The sequence below is a fragment of the Lithobates pipiens genome, unplaced genomic scaffold (genome assembly GCF_037356315.1).
Source record: "Lithobates pipiens isolate NorthernLeopardFrog02 unplaced genomic scaffold, aLitPip1_a1.2 Scaffold_1, whole genome shotgun sequence".
NCBI classification, from domain to species: Eukaryota; Metazoa; Chordata; class Amphibia; order Anura; family Ranidae; genus Lithobates; species Lithobates pipiens.
Window position 1 is genome coordinate 10,505,040 of NW_027507685.1, and position 24,039 is coordinate 10,529,078.

Sequence of the window (24,039 nt, forward strand, 5' to 3'; positions counted from 1 at the left end):
CTGGGTTCAAACCCCAAAGTATCCTCTGTCTTTCACGAAAATCAGGAGATTTCTCATCCAATGTTTAGGGCAGCTGAGGACTGTTGTCTAACATCTAGAGGATGTTCATCCTCTAGATGTTAGAGAAGCTCTAAAACAGTATCTAGAAGCCACAGCTCCTTTTCGTCAGTCTGATCATCTGTTCATTTTTTTCCATGGGAAGAACAAGGGCTTGCATGCCTCTTCCAGATCTATAGCAGTGGGCTTATAAGGCTAAGGGCTTGATGCCTCTGGAGGCAGTGACAGCTCATTCAACCAGGAGCGTTTCTACATCATGGGCAGCTTCCTGACATATCGCCCCAGAAGTGATTTGCAAATTGCCCTCATGGTCTTCAACTAATACGTTTCACGGCGCTCTACTGCGTAGAACCGGCCTCTTTGTCTTCTGTTAATTTTGGTTTGCATATCCTGTCTGTTGACCTTTTTTTCTTTTGACCAGAAATTGCCACATGAGTGTGTATGGCTAGATTTTTCCCATAAGTAGGCTGCCATAGAGTCTGTCAGGAAAACTGAAAATTTCCTATCAAATACTTAGCGTAATTTTCCATTCCCAATGAAATCCACGTGAGCAGGAATTCCTTCCCATTGGCTAGAGTCGGCTAAGTTACAGAAAACAGCCTCTTGCTCGAAGCAAAGATTTATGAGAAAGGGGTCCTATGAGGTATGAGGGGGCGGTATTAACCCATACGTAGGCCGCCATGGAGACCATCAGGAAAGAATTTACGATAAGTATTTGATAGGAAATTTTCAGTTTTCTTCAGTGTTGTCACATGAAAAGATATAATAAAATATTTACAAAAATGTGAGGGGTATACTCACTTTTGTGAGATACTGTATATATTGTATTGTATAAATTTATACTGAATAACTCCAAACACAGCTAAATTTGTTTAAAATCATGTTCTAAATGCATATAAACAAAAAAGGTTGACATTGCAAGTGGGAATGAGGCCTAATGCCGCGTACACACGACCGGTTTGCCCGTCGGAATAAACTCCAAAGGTTTTTCCGACGGAGTTCTGACAGAGTTCCTGTTGTGCGTATACCACACCACAGTCCGATCGTTAAGAACACGGTGATGTACAGCACGTACAGCACGTACAACGTGACTAGAAAAAGGAAGTTCAATACCCAGTGCACTACCCCTTGGGCTCCTTCTGCTGATCTCTTGTTAGTAGTTTGGTTAGAGACGATTTGCGCTTTTCAGACTACAGCTTATTCCGATCATTTTACTGCTGTTCAGTTTGTGCTTGTGGGTTTGTATCTGTTTTTCAGTGCATGTAGTCAGTTGGTATCCGTTTTTCAGGGCATTCTGGTACGCTCATTACTGATTTTCAGCTCACTCTTCACAGGCCTTGCTGTTCTTCAGTGCGTTCTGTTAAGTTTGTTCTGACCAGCCGACCGTTTTGAAACCATGGTGTGGGTACATACTCATTGTAGAGTTCATGCTGTGTGGGGGCTTGGTGTTGGGGTTCATACTTTGACCTGAGCCCAGTCCATGAACAGGGCGAGGAGGAGTTCATGGACCAAGAATTGGTTACTCCAGCATGACCAATTCTCGCACATGCCTTCGCTTCTTGAGATCCAGGAGAATAATCCTAATGATTTCAGGAATTATCTCAGGCTGACGGAACCTGTTTTTCACCATCTGTTGGCTTTGCTGAACCCTTATATCAGCAGGCAGGATACCTGCATGTGGCAAGCTTTCACTCTGGAGCAGAGGCTAGTCCCCACCTTGTGGGACTTGGCGACTGGGAGAAACCTGCAGGACCTCAAGTTCTCAACAGGCATCTCCACCCAGGCTCTGGGGATCATTATTCCAGAGACCTGTTCTGCCATCATTCAGGTCGTGCAGAAGGACTATATTAAGGTAAGTTTTCTCCTTTAACATCACATTATATGTATTTAATATTTGCTGATGTATTGGATTTATTTCATCATTCCCTAATTACAATGATTGGAATATGCTGTGACTGTCCCCTTTATCCTCATGCATGCTGGAAGCTTTTTTAATGCTCCTTTTTTGGCCTACATGCATATTTGCCTTCACAAACCTCCCCAGCATGCTATCCTGGGCCCATATACACCTATAGCCTAGTCCCTCTAACAATGTATATTGTCAGCTCTATTGTACTGCTTTCCCCGAAACACCCTCTAAAATCCAAATATTCAAAATCCAAATGTTATGTGTGTCCTTAAATTTATTTATAACCCTCCCCCACCCCCTAAAATGTGTCCAAATGTTATGTGTGTCCTTAAATTCTGACAGAGTGCTAGAGGATTTTTTTATTTTTGGCTCCCAAGTCACCTCAAACCCTCCCCCCCATACAATTTTATCAATAGGCCATCAGAGGGGTGAGGAATCTGATAAGTGGGCCTTATATTTTTGTATTTTTAAATACTCCTTAAAATAAATGTTATACTGATGTTGTGCAAGAATGTTTTTGTGTAATCTGCTTGCAATGTTATGTGCAACAGTACTTCTATTTTGTTTCTTGTTTGACTCCACCATTTCCTTCAACGCCACAGGATGGCACACTGTGGCCTCCCATTTTGCTGACCGTTGGGACTTTCCCAACTGTGGAGGGGCTATAGATGGGAAGCATGTCCACATTATGCCACCACCCCATTCGGGTCTTACTATTATAACTATAAGGGGTTTAATAGTGTTATAGAAAATATTCAACAATTGCATTTGGGAGATGCCCATTTGGACTTTTTATATGGCAGAATAGGAGTATATATAAATCAGATAATTAATTAAAAGGCATATTTACTGCCAACTTTATTAATATACACAATAAAAATAAAAAAGTGCATATAGCATACAAATATCCAACAATCATAAATTGCAATAATACATCAATGAGTAGACATATATAAAGCATCAATAATTAACCCAAGCTTGCAATTCCAAAGTGTCATCCACAACAGTGAGGTCAGCAGATTGGATGTTCAACCATAAACCCAACATGTTTTGGAAGTTATTGCATTATTGTGCATTTTTCTTCTTCAGGGGTGGTTTATTATAAAGAAAGGTTGGGATATTGTTTTCTTATCTGTAAAAATATGAGAAATTGTATAATAGTGGCAGCATTATGATATACAGCGATATCAGAAAAAAACGTACAATCCATTTTAAATCAATTTTCACCTCAAGTACTCACATATCAGACTCATTGGAAACGATAAAATCAATAATACAGATGATACAGTACACGCTGGTCTCACGACTCCTCATAACCATACACTAAAGGTGGTACCACATGGATCCCCAGCTCAGGCGCCAAATCGCATCTACAAAAGACACCAGATAAGTGCCACAGAAGAAGATTCATATTGTGAAGACAGTCATATAAAGGGATAACAGAAATTATTTTTGATAAATAAATGAATCCCTAAATGCACGACTATATAAATATATAGTGTATAATGTTGCAGCTTCAATACAAGGGGTCTGCCACATGTTTAAACATTCCCCAGTATATTTTGTATGAAGAGAAAGAAGGTAGTGAGGATGGTAGTAATAAAATATCCAGAGTGTTACCTTAGTATTTCAGAGATGTGACGTCAGGACATCAGCCGGCAAACTGACACTACCAAGTGTGAGTCAGCACATATATACCAGCTGTGTCCCGGCATCCACCAATCATCTACAAAAGAGAGTAAGGGGGAGGTGGTTCTAATCATACCGCCGATCAGCCGTGGAGTACTGAGAACAGCCGATTGTGGCAATTAGCGATCAGCTGTACACAGACAGCTGATCAAAACACACAGGGCATTGCTTAAAAGCACAGCATCAGCTATGCATAAGCTGATGATCAATCAGCACATGACGTCTTTCCGACGCGGTGGTGAGCGGGGCGGTCACACCCAGAGGGGCGGGACAGCACCATGCATCTCAGCGTCACCGGCGGGGGAAGTTCTCAGCATAGGTCATAATCTACCGTAGCGGAGACACATCAAAAAGCCCCCCCAGTGCATATAGGCCAAAGCATAGACGGATCCTCTGTCATCTTCTCAGCCTGCATGGGGGGGGGCTTACCCGCTGGGTGTCAGCGAAAGGGGCACAGGCCGGGAAGACACATGGTGTAGAGCCACCTAGTGGGCAAAAATGAGAAGTAACAAGCAGCATGTTTACAAAAAATAATAATAATAACATAAACAACGACAAAAAAAAAAAAAAAAGGAGAAATTCTTACAGATTCAACTCACACACCCCTGATGTAAATCCTGGGAGCAAGGATTTAAAGTTGAATGCCTCATTCAACCCAGGTGATTGAGTCGCCTGTAAATTAAAGATCCATCTGAGTTCGCTCTTGGGTGAAAATGCACCCGATCCAGTGCTAGAAAGAGGACCCTTGGAAAAGACCCAGGGTGTACCGTGGCCATGTGACGGCCAATTGGCACATTGGGGTCACGTTTACGGATTGTAAGAATGTGTTGATAAATTATTTTCCAGAATTCGTTAATAGTCTTCCCGACATAGTAACAGCCACATTCACATGTGAGAATGTATACTACGCCGGAAGTTTTACAATTAACATAATGTTTGGGACGGAAACACCGTCCATTAGGTAAATCAATCTCTCGGCGCCTCTCCATATACTGACAATATAGGCCAGTGATGGTGAACCTTGGCACTCCAGGTGTTTTGGAACTACATTTCCCATGATGCTCATGCACTCTGCAGTGTTGTTGAGCATCATGGGAAATGTAGTTCCAAAACATCTGGGGTGCCAAGGTTCGCCACCACTGATATAGGCAACCCCCACATGGAAAGGTGCCGAGAGTTTTACACGCGTCACCTCTGTGAGGTTGATATTCACTAGTGACTATCTTGTCACTCACAGAGGGAGCTCTCCTGTAAGCCAATGATAACTGAAGATGGAACCGATCAGTAGTTCTGAAACGCGTCCCATCTTGATGACATATTTCCTGTTTGCGGTCCATGCTGGTTTTCGTCCCCTCCCGCGGACGCCATTTCCGGGATTCATGCTCCACACTGACTCAGATGGCGCTATTGCTTCACCAGTGTTCCCAGAGCCTGGAGTGTTTACCTGCTGGTTATCTTGGGACCGTCTGCTGCTGCATATCGTTATCCCTGGAAAGCTGTGATGATACACTGGGACCTCCTGATGTCGGATCACCTGCTTCATACATCCATGTTATGCTTCTTTTTATCCTTGATTCTGTAAGTGTTTTTAATCTTGTTTGGGGATATTTAAAAGTTTTAATTCTGCACTTAGAGGAGCCTTTTTTCTTTCATCTGTTTTCTATTAGAGATTGTTCCCCTCTTTGAGTGCAGCCCTATGTGTTTGAAGACCACTTCATCCTTCCAATAAAGACACTATCTGCCTGGTCCTGACATTCTGAGCACCCTTGACAAATGTTTTATCTGGATTTATTATTGGGTGGTGGTCAGAACTCTGTGCAGGCCAGTCAAGTTCCTCCACCCCAAACTCGTTGAAAGTTCATGTGCATGTAAAGGCAGGCATCCCTATACTTTTGGAAATATCATGTATCTTCTGTAATTTAAGACTGACTTCCCTTTTAAAGGTATATTGAAGTGAAATTCTTTTGATTTTGTAGTAAACATTTGCAGTTTCCTCTTTTTTGTTTTTTTGCATATCATTTCGTCATCAGTTTTTGAAACATATCTGCTACTATAATTCACTGCAAGGGCACAGAGAACCTTAGATTTGTGGGCATTTTTTTGCAGGTTCAAATGGAATCCAATCCAGAGCATACTGGTAGGTTAAATAGCTTCCACTCTAACTAGCATGAATGTTACTGTATGTCCTAGGTAAAGATGTTATATAGAAAGCTATTTAGGGGACAATGACTGATAGAAATGAAACAATGCAATTTGTATAGCACTGACTATTATTTTGAGTCAATATATCTAGGTAAAGAAATAAACAAGGAAATCACATTGTGTGTGTGTGTGTGTGTGTGTGTGTGTGTGTGTGTATATATATATATATATATATATATATATATATATATATAAGAGAGAGAGAGATAAAGAGATAGATAGATAGATAGATAGATAGATAGATAGATATAAAGAGCTTATGGTGTTTCTGATGATTTCCAATAAAAAGTGCTGTTTATTTTAATCTTCCCTCGAATAAGGTACAGCTGATATAACTATTAAAGCACCTGAAAGGGCTGAGTTTCATGGTCATTGATTGCAACATGATGACAACAACACACTATACTCTGCAGAGCAGGGGCGGATCCAGAGTCTAATCTCGGGAGGGGCACTGCTATAAAATATGTTTTTTTGGGGGCAATTTATATGGGAAATGGCTGGTATTTGCGCTTCAATCATTACGGCACCATGGTTGTTATGGTGTCAGGATGATTGAAGCGCATTATTTCTATTAATACATTGTAATATAAAATTAAATGGTTCAACTCACCATAATGCAGAATCAGTGGGAGCCCTGAGGATGTCACTTGCCATGTCGCCTGCCACCAAATGTGGATTGTCACTTGCCACGTCACTTGTCACCAAATGCGGATTGTTACTTGCCACGTCACCTGCCACACATTGCGGATTGTCACTTGCCACGTAGCCTGCCACACATTGCGGATTGCCACTTGCAACGTAGCCTGCCACACATTGCGGATTGTCACTTGCCACGTCACCTGCCACACATTGCGGATTGTCACTTGCCACGTCGCCTGCCACCAGATGCAGATTGCCACGTAGCCTGCCACACATTGCGGATTGCCACTTGCCACGTCACCTGCCACACATTGCGGATTGCCACTTGCCACGTCACCTGCCACACATTGCGCATTGTCACTTGCCACGTTGCCTGCCACACATTGCGGATTGCCACTTGCCACGTAGCCTGCCACACATTGCGGATTGCCACTTGCAACGTAGCCTGCCACACATTGCAGGTTGTCACTTGCCACGTCACCTGCCACACATTGCAGATTGTCACTTGCCACGTCGCCTGCCACCAGATGCGGATTGCCACGTAGCCTGCCACACATTGCGGATTGCCACTTGCCACGTCACCTGCCACACATTGCGGATTGTCACTTGCCACGTTGCCTGCCACACATTGCGGATTGCCACTTGCCACGTCGCCTGCCACACATTGCGGATTGTCACTTGCCACGTTGCCTGCCACACATTGCGGATTGCCACTTGCCACGTAGCCTGCTACACATTGCGGATTGCCACTTGCCACGTCACCTGCCACACATTGCGGATTGTCACTTGCCACGTCGCCTGCCACCAGATGCGGATTGCCACGTAGCCTGCCACACATTGCGGATTGCCACTTGCCACGTCACCTGCCACACATTGCGGATTGCCACTTGCCACGTCACCTGCCACACATTGCGGATTGTCACTTGCCACGTTGCCTGCCACACATTGCGGATTGCCACGTAGCCTGCCACACATTGCGGATTGCCACTTGCCACGTCACCTGCCACACATTGCGGATTGCCACTTGCCACGTAGCCTGCCACACATTGCGGATTGCCACTTGCCACGTCACCTGCCACACATTGCGGATTGTCACTTGCCACGTTGCCTGCTACACATTGCGGATTGCCACTTGCCACGTAGCCTGCCACACATTGCGGATTGCCACTTGCCACGTCACCTGCCACACATTGCGGATTGTCACTTGCCACAATGCCTGCCACACATTGCGGATTGCCACTTGCCACGTAGCCTGCCACACATTGCGGATTGTCACTTGCCACGTCACCTGCCACACATTGCGGATTGCCACTTGCCACGTAGTCTGCCACACATTGTGGATTGCCACTTGCCACGTAGTCTGCCACACATTGCGGATTGCCACTTGCCACGTAGCCTGCCACACATTGCGGATTGTCACCTACTGTGTCACTTTTCTGCAATCTCTCTGCTGCACACAGCTTCCTACACAGTGAGGGCGGAACTGGAGGGATGCAGGGCAGTGAGAGATGATGTCATCTCCCTGCTCCCCTGCCTGCTGGCTTCCTGATTGGCCAGCAGCCCTCCTAAGCCGCCCAGCTGCCCCCCCCTCACCGTCTACTCAGCGCGGGTACCCGCGGAACCGGCCGCGATTGGACCCGTGGAACCGGCCGCGATCATTGGACCCGCGGAACCGGCCGCGATTGGACCCGCGGAACCGGCCGCGATTGGACCCGCGGAACCGGCCCGCTGGTACCCGCGGAACCGGCCGCGATTGGACCCGCGGAACTGGCCCGCTGGTACCCGCGGAACCGGCCCGCTGGTACCCGCGGAACCGGCCGCGATTGGACCCGCGGAACCAGCCTGCCGGTATTCTCGGGGGGGGGGCAATTGACCCGTTGCCCCCCCCCTGGATCCGCCCCTGCTGCAGAGACAATACGGCATGCTCCCGGATGGGCTCTTTTCACATGAAGGCAAAAGCTAAGATAATTCTGTCACTCACCTGGTCAATAATTAACCTTTAAATGTGATATGTCACTTTTAGCTTTAAAGGGCAAGTATGTACCATTTGAATAGATATTTTGTGTTATTGTTATTATTGCAGTAACTTCCTTTAAAGTGTACTTAAAGCGGGAGTCCGCCGGGACTCCGAGTTTTTTTTATTTTTTTATTAAAGCAAGCAGCTACAAATACTGCAGCTGCTGACTTTTAAAATAGTGACACTTACCTGTCCAGCGCGCCCGCGATGTCGGCACCCGAAGCCGATCTCTCGATCGTCTCTCGGGTGCTGCCGCCGCCATCTTGGGTATGGGAATCAGGAAGTGGAGCCTTTCGGCTTCATTTCCCGGTTCCCTACTGCGCATGCGCGAGTCGCGCTGTGCAATAAGGATGGACCCGCTGCCTCTGGGATCTGTGTGTTTCCCAGCAGGCAGCGGGGGACTTTCGGAAAGGGGCGTAATCTACGCCCCTTTCCGCAGAGAGCTATCCCGGAAGTGGGTGCAGATACCTGTACTGTTCAGGTATCTACACCCCCCTCCCCCCTGAAAGGTGCCAATTGTGGCGCCGGAGGGGGGGAGGGTTCCGATGAGCGGAAGGTCCACTTTAGGGTGGACCTCCGCTTTAATGTGGTTCTAAAGGCAGAATTGTTTTACCCTAATGCATTCCTTGCATTAAGGTAATGTTCCACTACTTTAACTGGGTACCCTCTTCAAACATTTACCCAAATCCTCTCTCTCAGTCCAGCACTGTCCCACCTGCAGCATTGCTGCTCTCTTCCTGGACTCCCCGGACTCCGAGAGGAGTGGGAGTCATAGGCTCCTGCTACTGTTAATCAAATTCTGTGGCAAGAGAGCCCCGGGCTGTGGCCATCTATGGTTGCACACAGCCCAACTTGGGAACGTGTCTGCATTTTTGCCCCATAGCACATGGCTTGCTCTGGGGGCACCTGCAAGAAGGAGCGGAGAGTGCCAGCAGGGGACTCCAGAAGACAAGATAAGAGACCGCTCTATGCAATACTGTTGCACAGAGCAGGTAAGTATAACATCTTTTTTATTTTAAATGGAAAAAAAATACCTGTAATATGTGATAGGAAACATCAAGAAATGTTAACTGGTCCTAAGCAGTACCCTCACAAACGTATCTTTTGTCATACATTCCTCTTAAAAAATAGCATTGCTTTTCCTGTGCCTGTCCTGTTTAGCTGAATAGCTGTATATCTGCAGTGTGGGATTAAGACCCCTTTTACACCGCAGAGCCTATAGCTGCCGTCGGATTTGCAGTGCATTTGGGCCGCTAGCAGGGTTCTTTTACCCCCCGCTAGCAGCCGAGAAAGGGTTAAAACCACCTGCAATACGCTGCAATAGTGGCGTTTTGCCGGCGGTAATACAGTGCTGCTCCATTGATTTCAATGGGGAGCAGTGGGGGTGGAGTGGTAAACACACCGCTCCTTCCCCGCTCCAGAATGGTGAGTGCTCAATACAGCCTCCAGTGGTGACACATAGAAATGACATGACAACACAATACATGGAAGGAGAGATTCCTGAGAAAATCTCCCCTACCTTTCCTCGCAGCAGGGTTTCTCAGAGATAAAAAACCCAATCTTCGCCCCTTCACGGTAGCCTCCGAGACCTTAAAAGGAAACCTTCAGGAACAGGGATACACTCAGGTAACCCCGCAATCCTGGACCTGCGAGAAGACCCTGCCAGTAAACTTTTATTGGCTTTACTACCAAAAAGTACTGGATCCCAGGGCCGAGCTTTAAAAGCATCCGCAAGCAAAACCTTGTGTCTTCAGATGACGAGGCCCGGGTACCATTCATTTAGTCCATTACGGAGATATCAGAACGGATCCAGTCAGGATGGCTCGCTGTCATCAAAGGATTACTGTCCGTGGAGTTCAGTACACACATCCTTACATGTGCCCAACACCTTAGACACTGGCGAAAAAACTGAGGACTCCCAGTAATGGGAGAGGTTATATGGGGGAAGTTCACGCCTTAAGGGGCGTGCCAGTGTCCAGCATCTGATACGCCGATATAACCCACATAGTTATTACTATGGCTCTGTGTCCCCTTATGTAAGAAAATAAATAAGATATTAAGGCCTCATGCACACGAGATGCTGTCAAACGCAAATAAATATACACAGATTCTCATAATAGTGAAAAGTACAGTAAGGCAGATATAAATTCTTATAGTAGTGAAAAGTCCAAAAAGTGACCAAAAACTATGATATACAGGGGGCTGATTTACTAAAGGCCAATTGACTGTGCACTTTGGAAAGTCCAATTGCACTCTGCAAGTGCAGTTGCTCCAGAGGTTATTAAATGAGGTAAAGCTTCACTTTGAAAAGAATAGCCAATATTGTGCAAGCAAAATAAAAAAAATAAGAAAATGCATTTTTGCTTGCACATGATTGGATGATGAAAGTCAGCAGAGCTTCTGCTCATTTACTAAGCTCTGGAGCAACTGCTCTTGCACAGGGCAACTGCATTTTTCAAAGTTTTTTTGCCTCAGAAATGTGAAAAAAAATATATATATATATATATATATATATATATATATATATATATATATATATATATATAAATTAAGTATAATCCTTCCACAGTCCATGTTAATCACAAGCGTTCCCAGATTCCAACTTCCTGTGCATCCACCACCAAGTGACACCGCTTTAAGGAGCCTCTTACCAGATGTGGACCGTTGAAATAAATGGTCAAAAACACTTGTTAAATTCCTTTACACAGGATCTTCCAGACACCAGACATGTTTCCGATGAGGATTACTCCCCCAATGTCGCAGAAATGTCTTTCTGTCCCCTGGTCAAAGGTCTGTCCTCAGCTAGCCAGGGGAAAGAAGTGAAGGACAACTACAGCATTAGGATTATACTTCATTTATATACTGTATATGATTTTTTCACATTTCTGGGGCTTTTATAAATAGGTCCCCGTGTATTTAATCGTTTTTTCACATTTGATCCCTTTTGGACTTTTTACTATTATAAGAATTTATATCTGCATTAATGGACTTTTCTCTATTATAAGAATCCATCTATATTTCTTTGCTTTTTTTATTGATTTAGTGTTTAACATGCACATGTATTATGTTTTGATTTTTTTTTCTGTATTTTTATATGACATGAAATGTTGAAGTGTTTTAGTTGGCAGTGTGTTCAGGAGAGGAGTGCTGGAGAGTGTGAAAGTAGGCAGGATGTGTCATTTACTCACTTGTAGACTTGCAGAGGTCAGAAATATCATATAAACCACACTTCATTAAATGAACTGGTTTTGAAAAACAGATGTGGTGCCTACTCTATGCATGGACACTGACTGAGATTCTGCAATCACCTGTTAGCCCTTGTACACGCGGTCGGAGATTCAGACGGAATGTGTCCTATCGGACCGTTTTGTCGGATATTCCGACTGTGTGTGGTCTGCATCGGACTGTTTCCGTCGGAGTATCCGACGGACCAAGTTTTCCAACTTGCCGGTAAAATTTTCCGACAAAATGCTCCGATCGGACATACTCCGATCATGTGTAGCCTACTCCGACGGACAAAGTGCCACGCATGCTCAGATCAAATTCCTAGACCAAAGCTATTGGCTACTAGCCTGAACGTAGTCCCGTCGTAACGAAATAACTCCATCACGTTATGTACAATCGGATTTTCCGCCAACTTAGTCCGGCCGTGTGTATGCAACATCACTTCCGGAATTAATCCGTCGGAATTACTCCGGCGGATTTGGTAGTCGGAATCTCCGACCGTGTGTACAAGGGCTAACTGCTTCATGTTTTGTTTTTTATTTTTTATTTTTTTTTAACTATTATTATTATTCATTTTTTTTTTTTTATTTTTTTTTTTTTTTTACAGAAGATCTTTTTAAAGTGGAGGGCCATCCTAAAAATAAAAATAGCATTAATATTCTTAAAAAATAAAAAATAAAATCACACATATATGCCGTAGCCTCATGTTTATTTCCACAATGCTTTACATGGGATGGAAATATTGCTATTTTTAGAGTATTTAGCATACTGTTCCTATACTGTAGCTTAGATTAGGTAATACTCTGTTTCACACACAAGCTGGTGTGTGGGAGGGGCTTCTCATCCTTTTTGACACTACTAGGTGTGAAATCCTGTATCCGTCTGCACTATTTTTTGTGTGTCTATAGGCTTGAGGAGTTCAATTAACCTTTCTCTATATTCACTCAGCAGCAAAAATATTCTTTCTTAGTATTTGTAGAAATGGATACTGTGTCAGTTTATCATGGGAAGATTAGTCGTGAGATCGGAGAGAAGCTCTTGAGTGAAGCTGGAAAGGATGGGAGTTATCTGCTACGTGACAGCGAGACAGTGCCTAATGTGTATTGTCTGTGCGTCCTGTAAGTACTCATTTAATGGACAGCCATGTGTTCTTTATAGTTATTCATTTCTCCAAATGTAATCTAAATTATCTAATCACTTAAAGAATTTTTTTTTCCAAAAATCTGGATATTGTGCTCAAATCTGATCTTTGTTCACATGTCATATAGGATTCCAAAAATGTGGTAAATATCCATTGCGATAAATCATTTGCATTTATATATGGATGCCATTATTTTAGAGGTTTTAACATTTAAGTAAATAGGATTAATGCCGCGTACACACGAGCGAATTGTCCGGCGTATATTAGTCTGGCAAACAATCAGCACGTACGACGGGACTAGAAAAAGGAAGTTCAATAGCCAGTAGCCAATAGCTTCCTTTTTCGTACTTGCTTCTGAGCATGCGTCATTCTTAGGCGGAAAGATTGGAGTGCAAAACTACTTTCTAAGTCCGCCGGACTTTACGCTGGAAAAGTCAGCTGAAGCCCACACACTGAAATGCGTTTCGGCGGACTAAGTACGCCGGACAATTCACTCGCGTGTACACGGCTTTAGGGCCCTTTCACACTGGGCGGATCAGTGATGATCCGCCCTGTGGATATCCGCTTGCTCAGCGGGGATCGCCGGAGCGATCTCCGCTGAGCAGGAAGATGACAGGTCTGTCTCTGCACACTGCGCAGGGACGGACCTGTCACAGCGCCGCTCTCCCCTATGGGAGATCGGGTGACGACGGACCACAGTGTGTCCGTCGTCACCCGATCCGATCCGATGATGGATGGAAAAATAGCTTTTTCCTCCGTCACACTTTTTCGGATCGGAGCGGGTCGGATGCCAGCGGACTTGTCATCACTGACATCTGACGCTCCATAGACCTCTATGGAGCATCCGTTCAGGTCCGCCTGAAAAACTGACAGGTGGACCTGAACGGATCGTCCGTGTGAAAGGGGCCTTAATGATTTAAAAATCATGGAGAAATTCTGTCCTTGGCAAGTTACCTTCAAAATACTTAGAAGGTCAGGTCAAGTCACCTAATTTAACTGGACGGTGAATTGAAAAAATATAGATGCGTCACCATTCAAGGTTGCCAACTGCAACTTGCAACACAGTCCACATTTGTAGATCAGGCTCACGCACCCCTATGCAATAATATATAAAGAAGCGGATGACTGCACAATGACCAGTCTGTTTAGAAATCAAGACTAGTGAAAATATAAGTAGAACCAGTGGATTCAAGCTTCATGCGCTGTGCTGTGCTTGATCATAGACATATTCTCTGTGATAGAGTGCAGCAAAGCATGTTACATGTGATATGGTTGGTGAGTGATCATCTGCTTGTATAGTGCATATGTTGCCATACTGGTGGGCATGACATGTGTGATATAAAGTATATTTATCTATCCCCTTCCCCTCTGGAAGGACCCTTTTTGAATGTGGACCGTATCCAATTCGCATATATTTGAACCCAGTCTGAATGGGGGGTTATTTACTAAAGGCAAATCCACAGTGCACGTGGAAGTGCAGTCATTGTAGATCCGAAGGGGACATGCAAGGAAAATAAAAAACAGCATTTTTGCTTGCACATGATTGGATGATAAAATCAGCAGAGATTCCACTCATTTTAGATCGACCCCTCAGATCTACCGCGACTGCACTTCCAAATGCAGTTGTAGTGCAGAGAGGATTTGCCTTAAGTAAATGAACCCCATGTTGTAATCAGGGCTGCTCACCCACTTCTGCATGCCTGTTACATTGGAGTTTATTGAGATTGCAAAATCAGGCTCACTTCTGCATAGAAACCAGTTCCCAGGTTTTATTGCCAAAGCTTAATTGAAGAAGCTGAGGTTAGAAGCTGATTGGCTACCATGCACAGCTGCACCAGTTTTAGTAAATCGACCCCAGAATGACAAGTAGCTGTGTCTTCGCTGTATTCTAATTAACTTAAATGGGCTGCCTGTCCGCAGCATTTGTAGTGCAGAAATGCTGAAAAAATGGCCCGCTCATAGTACGCAGGCCTCAGCGTCCATGTAAATGAGGCTTAATGGGAAGAAAAATATTTTTTTTTTTATAATGAAAACCTGCAACTGTCTCTAGAAATCAGAAAACAGCTATGCCATGTGACTTCTTCTATTGTCTCCCGCATTATTCAGAATGTTGTCTGCATCCAATGGTATATAGATACATTTACTTTAAATCACACTGTCCATACCTGGTTAGGGAACATATACCTTAAGGCTAGGTTTCCACTAGTGTGGCTTTTCATGCAATTTGGGACTGAAAAGTCGCATGACAAGTCGTACCCCATGATTTCCAATGAGTACCGCTCAAATCTGTGTGACTTCAAGACGCGGTGACCTCAAAGTTGTCCCTGCACTACTTTGGTCCTACTTTGATGTGATTTGAGGTCCATAGACCTCAAGAATACACAGGCATTGCTTCAAGTCGCTGCAAATTCGCACGACTTTGGGGACGCGATAGTGGAAACGTAGCCTAAGGCTCCATGCGCACTGAAGCTCAAAAAAGCTTTTTCTGCACGCCAGATTGCTGACAGAAAATGCTGGTTGAAAAACGTGCTTGTAACAGCGTTTTCTACTAGCGTTTATGAGTTTTTATTAGTGTTAGCGTTTATGGGCGTTTTCAATAAAAATACACAGAGGACACTCCAAAAATCCCACAGTGCATTCCAAACTCCCAAAATGCATTGAAAAAAATAGAATGCCGAACACTAATTAACGCGTGTTTATGAGCGTTTATCAGCATTTTTCGGCGGTGAAAAACGGCCACATGGACACATAGGCTAACATAGAGTGGAGTTTATGGGCTTTTAAAAAAAATGCCCAAACTCCAATAAACTGCAGTTTATGAGCTCAAGGGGGCATGGAGCCTAAGTATGTAAATGCAGAAGAAGACAGACACATTGGGGTTTATTTACTAAAGGCAAATCCACTTTGCACTACAAATGCACTGTAAGTGCACTTGGAAGTGCAGTCGCTGTAGATTTGAGGAGGACAGGAAAATAAAAAACAGCATTTTTGCTTGTAGATGATTGGATGATAAAATCAGCAGAGCTTCCCCTCAGATCTAAAGCGACTGCACTTCCAAGTGAACTTGTAGTGCAAATTGGATTTGCCTTTAGTAAATCAACCCCTATGTTAAGACCCCTTTAATACCAAGGGTGTTTTGCAGGCGCTATAGCGTTAGAAATAAGGCCTGCAATCCGCCCTAAAACTGCTGCACCATTGTATGTAGTGTGAAAGCCCCGAGGACTTTCACACTACAGCGGTGCGCTGGCAGAACGTCAGGAAAAGTCCTGCCAGCAGCTTCTTTGGAGCGGTGTGTTTACCGCTCCTCCACCGCTGCTCCCCATTGAAATCAATGGGGCAGCGCTGTAATACCGCCAGCAAAACGCCGCTATTGCGGTGTATTGCCGGCGGTTTTAACCCTTTCTCGGCCACTAGCGGGGGGTAAATGCGCCCCGCTAGCGGCCAAAATGCGCTCCAAATCCGGCAGTAAATGCCGACGCTATGGGTGGTGTGGTGTGAAAGGGGTCTAAAGCTCCTTAAAACTGCCTCCCATGCCACCCGAGTGCTTTCACACTGGGGTGGTGCGCTTGCAGGACGTTAGAAAAAGTCTTGCAAGCAGCATCTTTTGGGGCGGTTTGGGAATGTTGTATACACCGCTCCCAAAACCCCCCTGCTCATTGCAATGAATGGGCAGCACTTGGGAAGCCCCAGTACACGGGCATTTTTAATCCCTTCTTTGGGGAAAAAAAAGCGCCCCGCTAGCGACCCGAAAAGAGCCGCTAAAGCGAGCGGTGCTTTACTGCTAACACACAGGCGGCCACAGTGTGAAAGGGATCTAATATATATATATATATATATATATATATATATTTAACTGGCATAAATACAAGCAACAATAAAGTACTCTCATGTGTAACACACTAGGCTTTAAGCATGAAGAATTGGTATATAATTACCGGTAAGTACAGAATATTGACAGCATTCCTATGACAATCTCAGCATGGCTCAGAAACATTCTTTCCCTGGATATTAATGTAAAATATTATCATCTATATATATATGATGACCACAAATACAAGCTATCCTTGCATGAATTTTTCCACCTTTCCTGCCGTTTAGCTACAAGAGTGCATACATAACAAATTTAAATCTATCCAATTATTTAGCTGTGGATAAGCACTCTAATTCTGTCCAAATGTAAAGCTACTGTAGAGCTATGCAACTTGAACATCTGGTTATCTTATTTCATGCTTAGATTTAGTATTTAAAGCAAGATGTGCTCTAGTTATGGTGAAAGCACATCGATTTTCCTTTCAACCGAAACAAAAGTAAACGCTCAGCATTTCCTTTCTTGACGGTGATGACACCTAGCAATAGCAAAAGAAGAGAGTGATGTGATAAACAAGGTGATGTTAACTGTACTCCTCCGACATCAGGAGCCATGACCCAGAATCATGACCTGATTCAGGGTAACATTGAACTTATTACAAACATCATTTTAGAACACAAGATAGTAAAAAAGATTATCTACACTTAAAGTGGTTGTAAAGGCATGACTTTTTTTTTTTTTTTAACCTTAATGCATTCCCTGCATTAAAGCGGAGGTCCACCCTAAAGTGGAGCTTCCGCTCATCGGAACCCTCCCCCCCTCCGGCGCCACAATTGGCACCTTTCAGGGGGGAGGGGGGTGCAGATACCTGTACAGTACAGGTATCTGCACCCACTTCCGGGATAGCTCTCTGTGGAAAGGGGCGTAGATTACGCCCCTTTCCGAAAGTCCCCCGCTGCCTGCTGGGAAACACACAGATCCCAGAGGCAGCGGGGACTGTCCTTATTGCGCAGCGCGACTCGCGCATGCGCAGTAGGGAACCGGGAAATGAAGCCGAAAGGCTCCACTTCCTGATTCCCATACCCAAGATGGCGGCGGCAGCACCCGAGAGACGATCGAGAGATCGGTTTCGGGTGCCGACATCGCGGGCGCGCTGGGCAGGTAAGTGTCATTATTTTAAAAGTCAGCAGCTGCAGTTTTTGTAGCTGCTGGCTTTTAAAAAAAAAAAAAAACGCGGAGTCCCGGCGGACTCCCTCTTTAAGGGAAAACATGTCTCAGTATTTGTTTACTCCCCCCCCCTAAATACTTATCTGAATCCTCACACGATCCTGCTGTGTGTGTGTCTGCAGTGGTTCTCTCCTTTGTCCCTGTATTCACAGGACAGAGAGGCAGCAGCGGGCGCCAATGGCTACTGCTGCTGTCAATCAAACCCTTGGAGCAGGGGGCATGGCTGGGCAGTGCTGTTTATGTCTATGGACACACACAGTTTAATTAAAGAAAAAAGGGAGAAAAAAAGAGAGGAGAGAAAGAAAAAAGGATGGGGAAAAAGCAGATATGTCCACTAATGAAGGGTTAAATTGATACTACCCTTATTGAGTCCTTATCAAGGTATTGGTGCCGTAACCAAATAGCATATACAAACGAAAAAAGCAGTTCGATTAGCACGGACTGCAGAAAGAATTTTTAAAAATTATTTTGGTGCCCAAAGTAACCTCTTTGTGCAGTCCGTGCTAATCGAACTGCTTTCGTTTGTATATGAACACACACAGCCCAGTTCTTGAGCTGCTTCTAAGCCCTTGCACACACGGTCGTACATTCCGACAACAAAATCCGTTGGATTTTGTCCGAAACTGGTGTTGCATACACACGGTCGGACAAAGTTGTCGGAAAATCCGATCGTTACGAAGAGACTACGTTCAGGCTAGTAGCCAATAGCTTTGGTCTCGTAATTTGATCTGAGCATGCGTGGCACTTTGTCTGATCGGAATTCTCTACAAACTATCAGACAAAGTCTGATCGGATCATGTTGTCGGAAAATTTTATAGCCCAGCTCTAAAACGTTGTCGGTCGGATATTCAGACAGAAACGGTCCGATGGAGCCCACACACGGTCAGATTATCCGAATACACGGTCCGATCGGACATTTTCCGTCGGAATGTCCAACCGTGTGTACAAGGGCTTATAGCGGCAAATGGAGAAGTGGGGGAGCCAAGAGCACTGGTGGGGGAGGTTCCAGGGCCACCCTGTGCAATCTATTGCACAGAGCAGTTAAGAATAACTTGTTTGTAATTTATTATTATACAGGATTTATATAGCGCCGACAGTTTATGCAGCATTTTACAATATAAAAGGGAGACAATACAGTTACAATACAATAAAATACAAAAGGATTAAGAGGGCCCTGCCCAGAAGAGCTTGCAATCTAATAGGATGGGGCAGGTGGTACAAATGGTTGTAACTGTTGAGAATGAGCTTATGGAAGTGGTAAAAAATTTGTTGGAGGTGTATTATGCTTCCCTGAAGAGACAAGTTTTCAGAGATTGCCTGAAGGCAGCAAGAGTAGGAGATAGTCAGACAGGTTTAGGTAGAGAGTTCCAGAGGATGGGAGAAGCTCTGGAGAAATCCTGGAGATGAGGATGGGAGGAGGAGACAAGGGAGCTTCAGAGTAGGAGGTCTTAAGAGCAGCGGAATGGACGGTTTGGGTGATATTTGGAGACAAGTTTGGTGATATATATTTTAGCCTTTACACCTACTTTAAATGGTGTAGGCTCCTAGTTTGAATAAAACCATGTTTTTTTGTTTTTTTCTTGATGCATTTATGTGTAAAAGCCATAATCTATGTAGGTTCAATTTTATTATACATTATTACTAGTGTTAAATTGTGGTTGTTTAAAAAAAAAAGTAGCTGCATTTTCTTTGCGAAATTTCAAAGACATTTGAATAAAGGTTTGTTGGGATCTAAATTAACTAGGGCTGCAACTAACGATTATTTTCATAATCGATTAGTTGGCCGATTATTATTTCGATTAATCGGCTACTAACCTTTAAAAAATTAAAATTAAAAAATTTTTTTTGCTGTGATTTGCATTTTTACATTTTTATGGGCCAATTTGTTGTTGGGCAGATTAAAAAACATAAATTGCCACAAAGACGCATTATTGTCCCATAGAAAACCATGTAAATGAACTGTAGTGCGTTTCTGCAAAAAAGCACCAAAAAACAGAGGTGTGACCCAGGCCTGAGATGTTTAGTAACATAATGGGGTTAAAAAAAAACTAAAATTAGTACAAAAAGAGCAAATAATCACTACTGTAAGGGGTTCATTTTTTTTACTATGGGACAGTGAAAGTAATATTTACAGTAGCAATTTGCTCTTTTTGCACTATAAAGGGCTAATTTTAGTTTTTTTTAACCCCATTATATTAGTGGGCGATTAATCGATTATAAAAATATTAATCGATTAATTTCATAATCGATTAGTTGTCGATTAATCGATTAGTTGTCGATTAATCGATTAGTTGTTTCGGCCTTAAAATTAACAAGTTGCAGAACAAACTCCACTTTCCTGAAAAATTTCTTATTGTTAGGTGGAGTTGATAATTTTCTTTGTAAATACCTTATTGTGCAAATCTTGCCCAAGTACCCTGTTTCCTATTAGAATGTAAACCTGGCAATACACATGAGTTTTTTTTTAGCTATTTTAACCATGATTGCTAAGCTTTCGATCTTAAATATCATCAAATGGATCTATGTAATCTACCAACATTCCCGCCATATACAGACAGTCCCCGGGTTACAAAGAGTTAATTTGTATATAATTTGGAACAGGCACATTTTTTAAGTGTAACTCCAGCCAAAAAAAAATTTTTCTTTGTTTTTTGGATAGCACAGGGAAGGGTTAACACCCCATGTAATGTTATTTATTCCGTCTGTTCCCCTGTTCAGAAGATCTCATTTCACTTTCATCTTCAGTGAAGACACATTTTTTTCCATGATGACTCTTACAGGAGTAAATTTCCCTTCCTTGGGGTAGATTTCCTCTCATTTCCTCATTTCTCCCTCCATTTTTAAGTAAGAGTCATTTGTAAGTAGGGATGAGCCAAACACTTCCCCGGTTCAGTTCGCACCAGAACATGCGAACAGACAAAAAAAATTTGCGAACGTTGTTAAAGTCTTTGGGATACGAAAGTGAAAAATCAAAAGTGTTCATTTTAAAGGCTTATATGCAAGTTATTGCCAAAAAAGTGTTTGGAGACCTGGGTCCTGCCCCAGGGGACATGTATCAATGCAACAAAAAGTTTTTTCAGGAGCAGTGATTTTAAGAATGCTTAAAGTGAAATAATAAAAATGTAATATTCCTTTAACTATCATGCCTAGAGGGTCCCCTTAGTCTGCCTGTAAAGTATCACATTATCCCCATGTTTATAACAGTATCGCAGCACAATTAAATTTCTAAAAGGGAAAATAGTCATTTAAAATTGCTTGCATCTGTAATGTATTGCTGGATCCCGGCAATATACATAAACAAATCATTGAAAAAAACTGCGTGTGTTCCTCCCCCCAGTCCATTGCCAGGCCCTTTGGGTCTTAAGATATTAAGGGGAACTCTACGCCAAAATTTAAAAAAAATGGCGTTGGGGTCCCCCCCAAATCCATACAGGGCCCTTATCCGAGCTTGTAACCTGGCAGACTACAGAAAATTGGGAGGGTGCCCCCCTCTCCTGAACCGTACCAGGCCACATGCCCTCAACATGGGGAGGGTGCTTTGTTTTTTTTTATAAGGATTTGTCAAAAACTGTCTGCTGTTGTTTTTACTTTTTTGGTGAATGGGTAGGGGTACAATATACCCCATATCCATTCTCATAGGGTGGGTGGGATCTGGGGCTTCCAGATTCAAATAAGCCCTCCTGCAGACCCCCACAACCACCAGGCAAGGGTTGTGGGGATGAGACCCCAAAGCACCCTCCCCGTGTTGTGGGCATGTGGCCTGGTACAGATCAGTAGTGGGTGCGCTCTCTCGCCCCCCTTTTCCTGTCGCTTGCCAGGTTGCATTCTCAGATAAGGGTCTGGTATGGATTTTGGGGTGGACCCCACTGCATTTTTTTAATTTGGCGTGGGGTTACCCTTAAAATCCATACCAGACCCGAAGGGCCTCCCCTTAACCTGCAGAGTTCCCCTTAACCACTTCAATGCACGGTGCTATATAAACTACACTGCCTGCATTGACTGCATTTACACCCCATTCACACCTGAGCGTTTTGTAGCTTGAAGCCTGAAGCTACAAAACGCTAGAGGGGAAAATCTATTATTCCCAATGGAGATGGTTCACATCTCCACTCCATGTTGCCTGAAGCCGAACGCCTGAACCTCAAACAAATTCCGGACCCTTTTTTGTCACTCGAATGAAGCAGATTTGGGCGTTTTTCTTCTTTTAACATTGGTGACCTTTTGCCCTGCACAAAATCGCGGCGAATCGCGGTAAAAAACGCCGCAAAATCACGGTAAATTTGCACGATTTTCTGCTTGAAAACGCTAGGCTACGCTCAGGAATGCAGCCTTAGTGTAGACTAGATATTCCGTGTAGACTCTCTATATACAGAGTATATATATATATATATATATATATATATATATATATATATATATATATATATATATATACACATATACACTATGCTAGGCTGTATACATATATATCAAATACACTGCCACTAACTAACCTGCCTGCCTAATCTATCTCAAATTATCTCCGTCCACACACTACACACAGCTGCTGTGTAAGCCGCCTTATATAGTGTGGGTCGTAGACTTAGTCCCCCTGAGCCATAATTGGCAGGGTGCCTTTGGCCAATTATGGCTCTCTCAGCAGAGCGCGCTGTGATTGGCCAAAGCCTGCAGGTCAGGTGCAAGCTTTGGCCAATCATCAGCAATCTCGCAGTGCATTATGGGGCATTCCACAGCGCTCAAATTTCCTGCGAACACCCCATATGTTCGGTTTGTTTTAGAACAACCAACCACCCATTGTTCCAATCGAACTTACGTTTGACTCAAACTTCGGGCTCATCCCTATTTGTAAGGCCTCTTTCACACGGGGCGGATCAGTAATGATCCGCCCCGTGAAGATCCGCTCGCTCAGCGGGGATCGCTCCGTTGTCCCCGCCCAGCCAGCGGCGGACAGGGCTGTCTCCGCACACTGTGCAGGGACCGCCCTGTCAGCTCTCCGCTCTCCTCTATGGGGATCGGACGAGCACGGACCGTGTGTCCGTGTTCGTCCGATCCGCTCTGCAGACGGATAGAAAAATAGGATTTTCCTCCGTCTGCAGAATCGGACTGTTGCGGAGGCGGACGAAATCGGGTGTCTGCGGATGCTCATCCGCAGACACCCGCTATCCCATAGGGATGAATGTATGTCCGTATTTCATCCGCAAACGGATGGATGAAATACGGACATACCATCCGCATGTGTGAAAGGGGCCTAAGTAGCATGTTTGTAACTCAGGGACTGACTGTACATACTATGTATTTGTGGTAGCATTCCTTAAAGCCCAGGACCAGCCAAAATGTTTGTTTTGTATAGGATTGGGAAGGGTTAGAGCCCCCACCAGGTTTTTATTGCTATCTGTGCTCCTAGTGGGGAGATTTCCCTTTACCTTCTGTCGGGAAAGGAAATGATGAGAACATTTTCCATCGAGAACACAGTCAGAAACACATTTTTAGTAGAATAAGAAAGGGTTAACCTTACCCTTCCTGTCCCAGTGACAACCAAGTTACCCTATTTTTAGTATGAGTTTCACAAGTACTGAAAGTGAGGGAATATCTCCAAAATGGGGTAACAGACAGAAATAAAAGCCTGACAAAAACTTTTTAAGTAACTTTTTTCCACTATAACTTAAACTAAAACAGTTTTTTTTATTCCCGTTTTTTTTTGGTGACCAAATAGTGCCTGAAAAAGGTTGAAATGTCTATAAAACTGCTGGCCATATATTTATCAATTTCATTAGCTTCCAACAAGCAATTTAAAACTCCCCGAAAAATCTGCTGCTTATGATTTCCTGGATTTGAGCAACCAAACAATCGGAATCCATCAAGAATACTTCAATGCAATCAGAAGACACTTGTGACCAATTTACATCAAAGTTGTGATTGTTTGGTTACTTAAACCTGGGGAACGATCGAAAAAGGGGGCTGCCAGATTGCTGTGGACCATTCAGTTACCGCAATCATTTTTAAACACTAAGCTTAGGTACTTGCTAAGATAAATAAATCACCACATTTCAAAATAACTCCTTTAAGTAAATCAACCCATACATTGTCACTTGATGCAAACCTGTACATGCAAGTCAGTCAGCTAT

The 24,039-nt window shown here is 43.8% G+C and overlaps 1 protein-coding gene across 1 annotated transcript in view; it reads left to right on the plus strand.

Moving 5' to 3' along the window:
• The first annotated feature begins 5,684 nt into the window (after positions 1-5,684).
• The window catches only part of SH2D1A (SH2 domain containing 1A), a 48,245-nt gene continuing 29,890 nt past the window's right edge, over positions 5,685-24,039 (plus strand). Inside the window, exons 1-2 of the mRNA XM_077478682.1 lie at positions 5,685-5,792; positions 12,709-12,856. Coding sequence (XP_077334808.1) covers positions 5,768-5,792; positions 12,709-12,856 — 173 coding nt within the window. The 5' untranslated portion in view covers positions 5,685-5,767. The remainder of the gene's footprint in view (positions 5,793-12,708; positions 12,857-24,039) is intronic.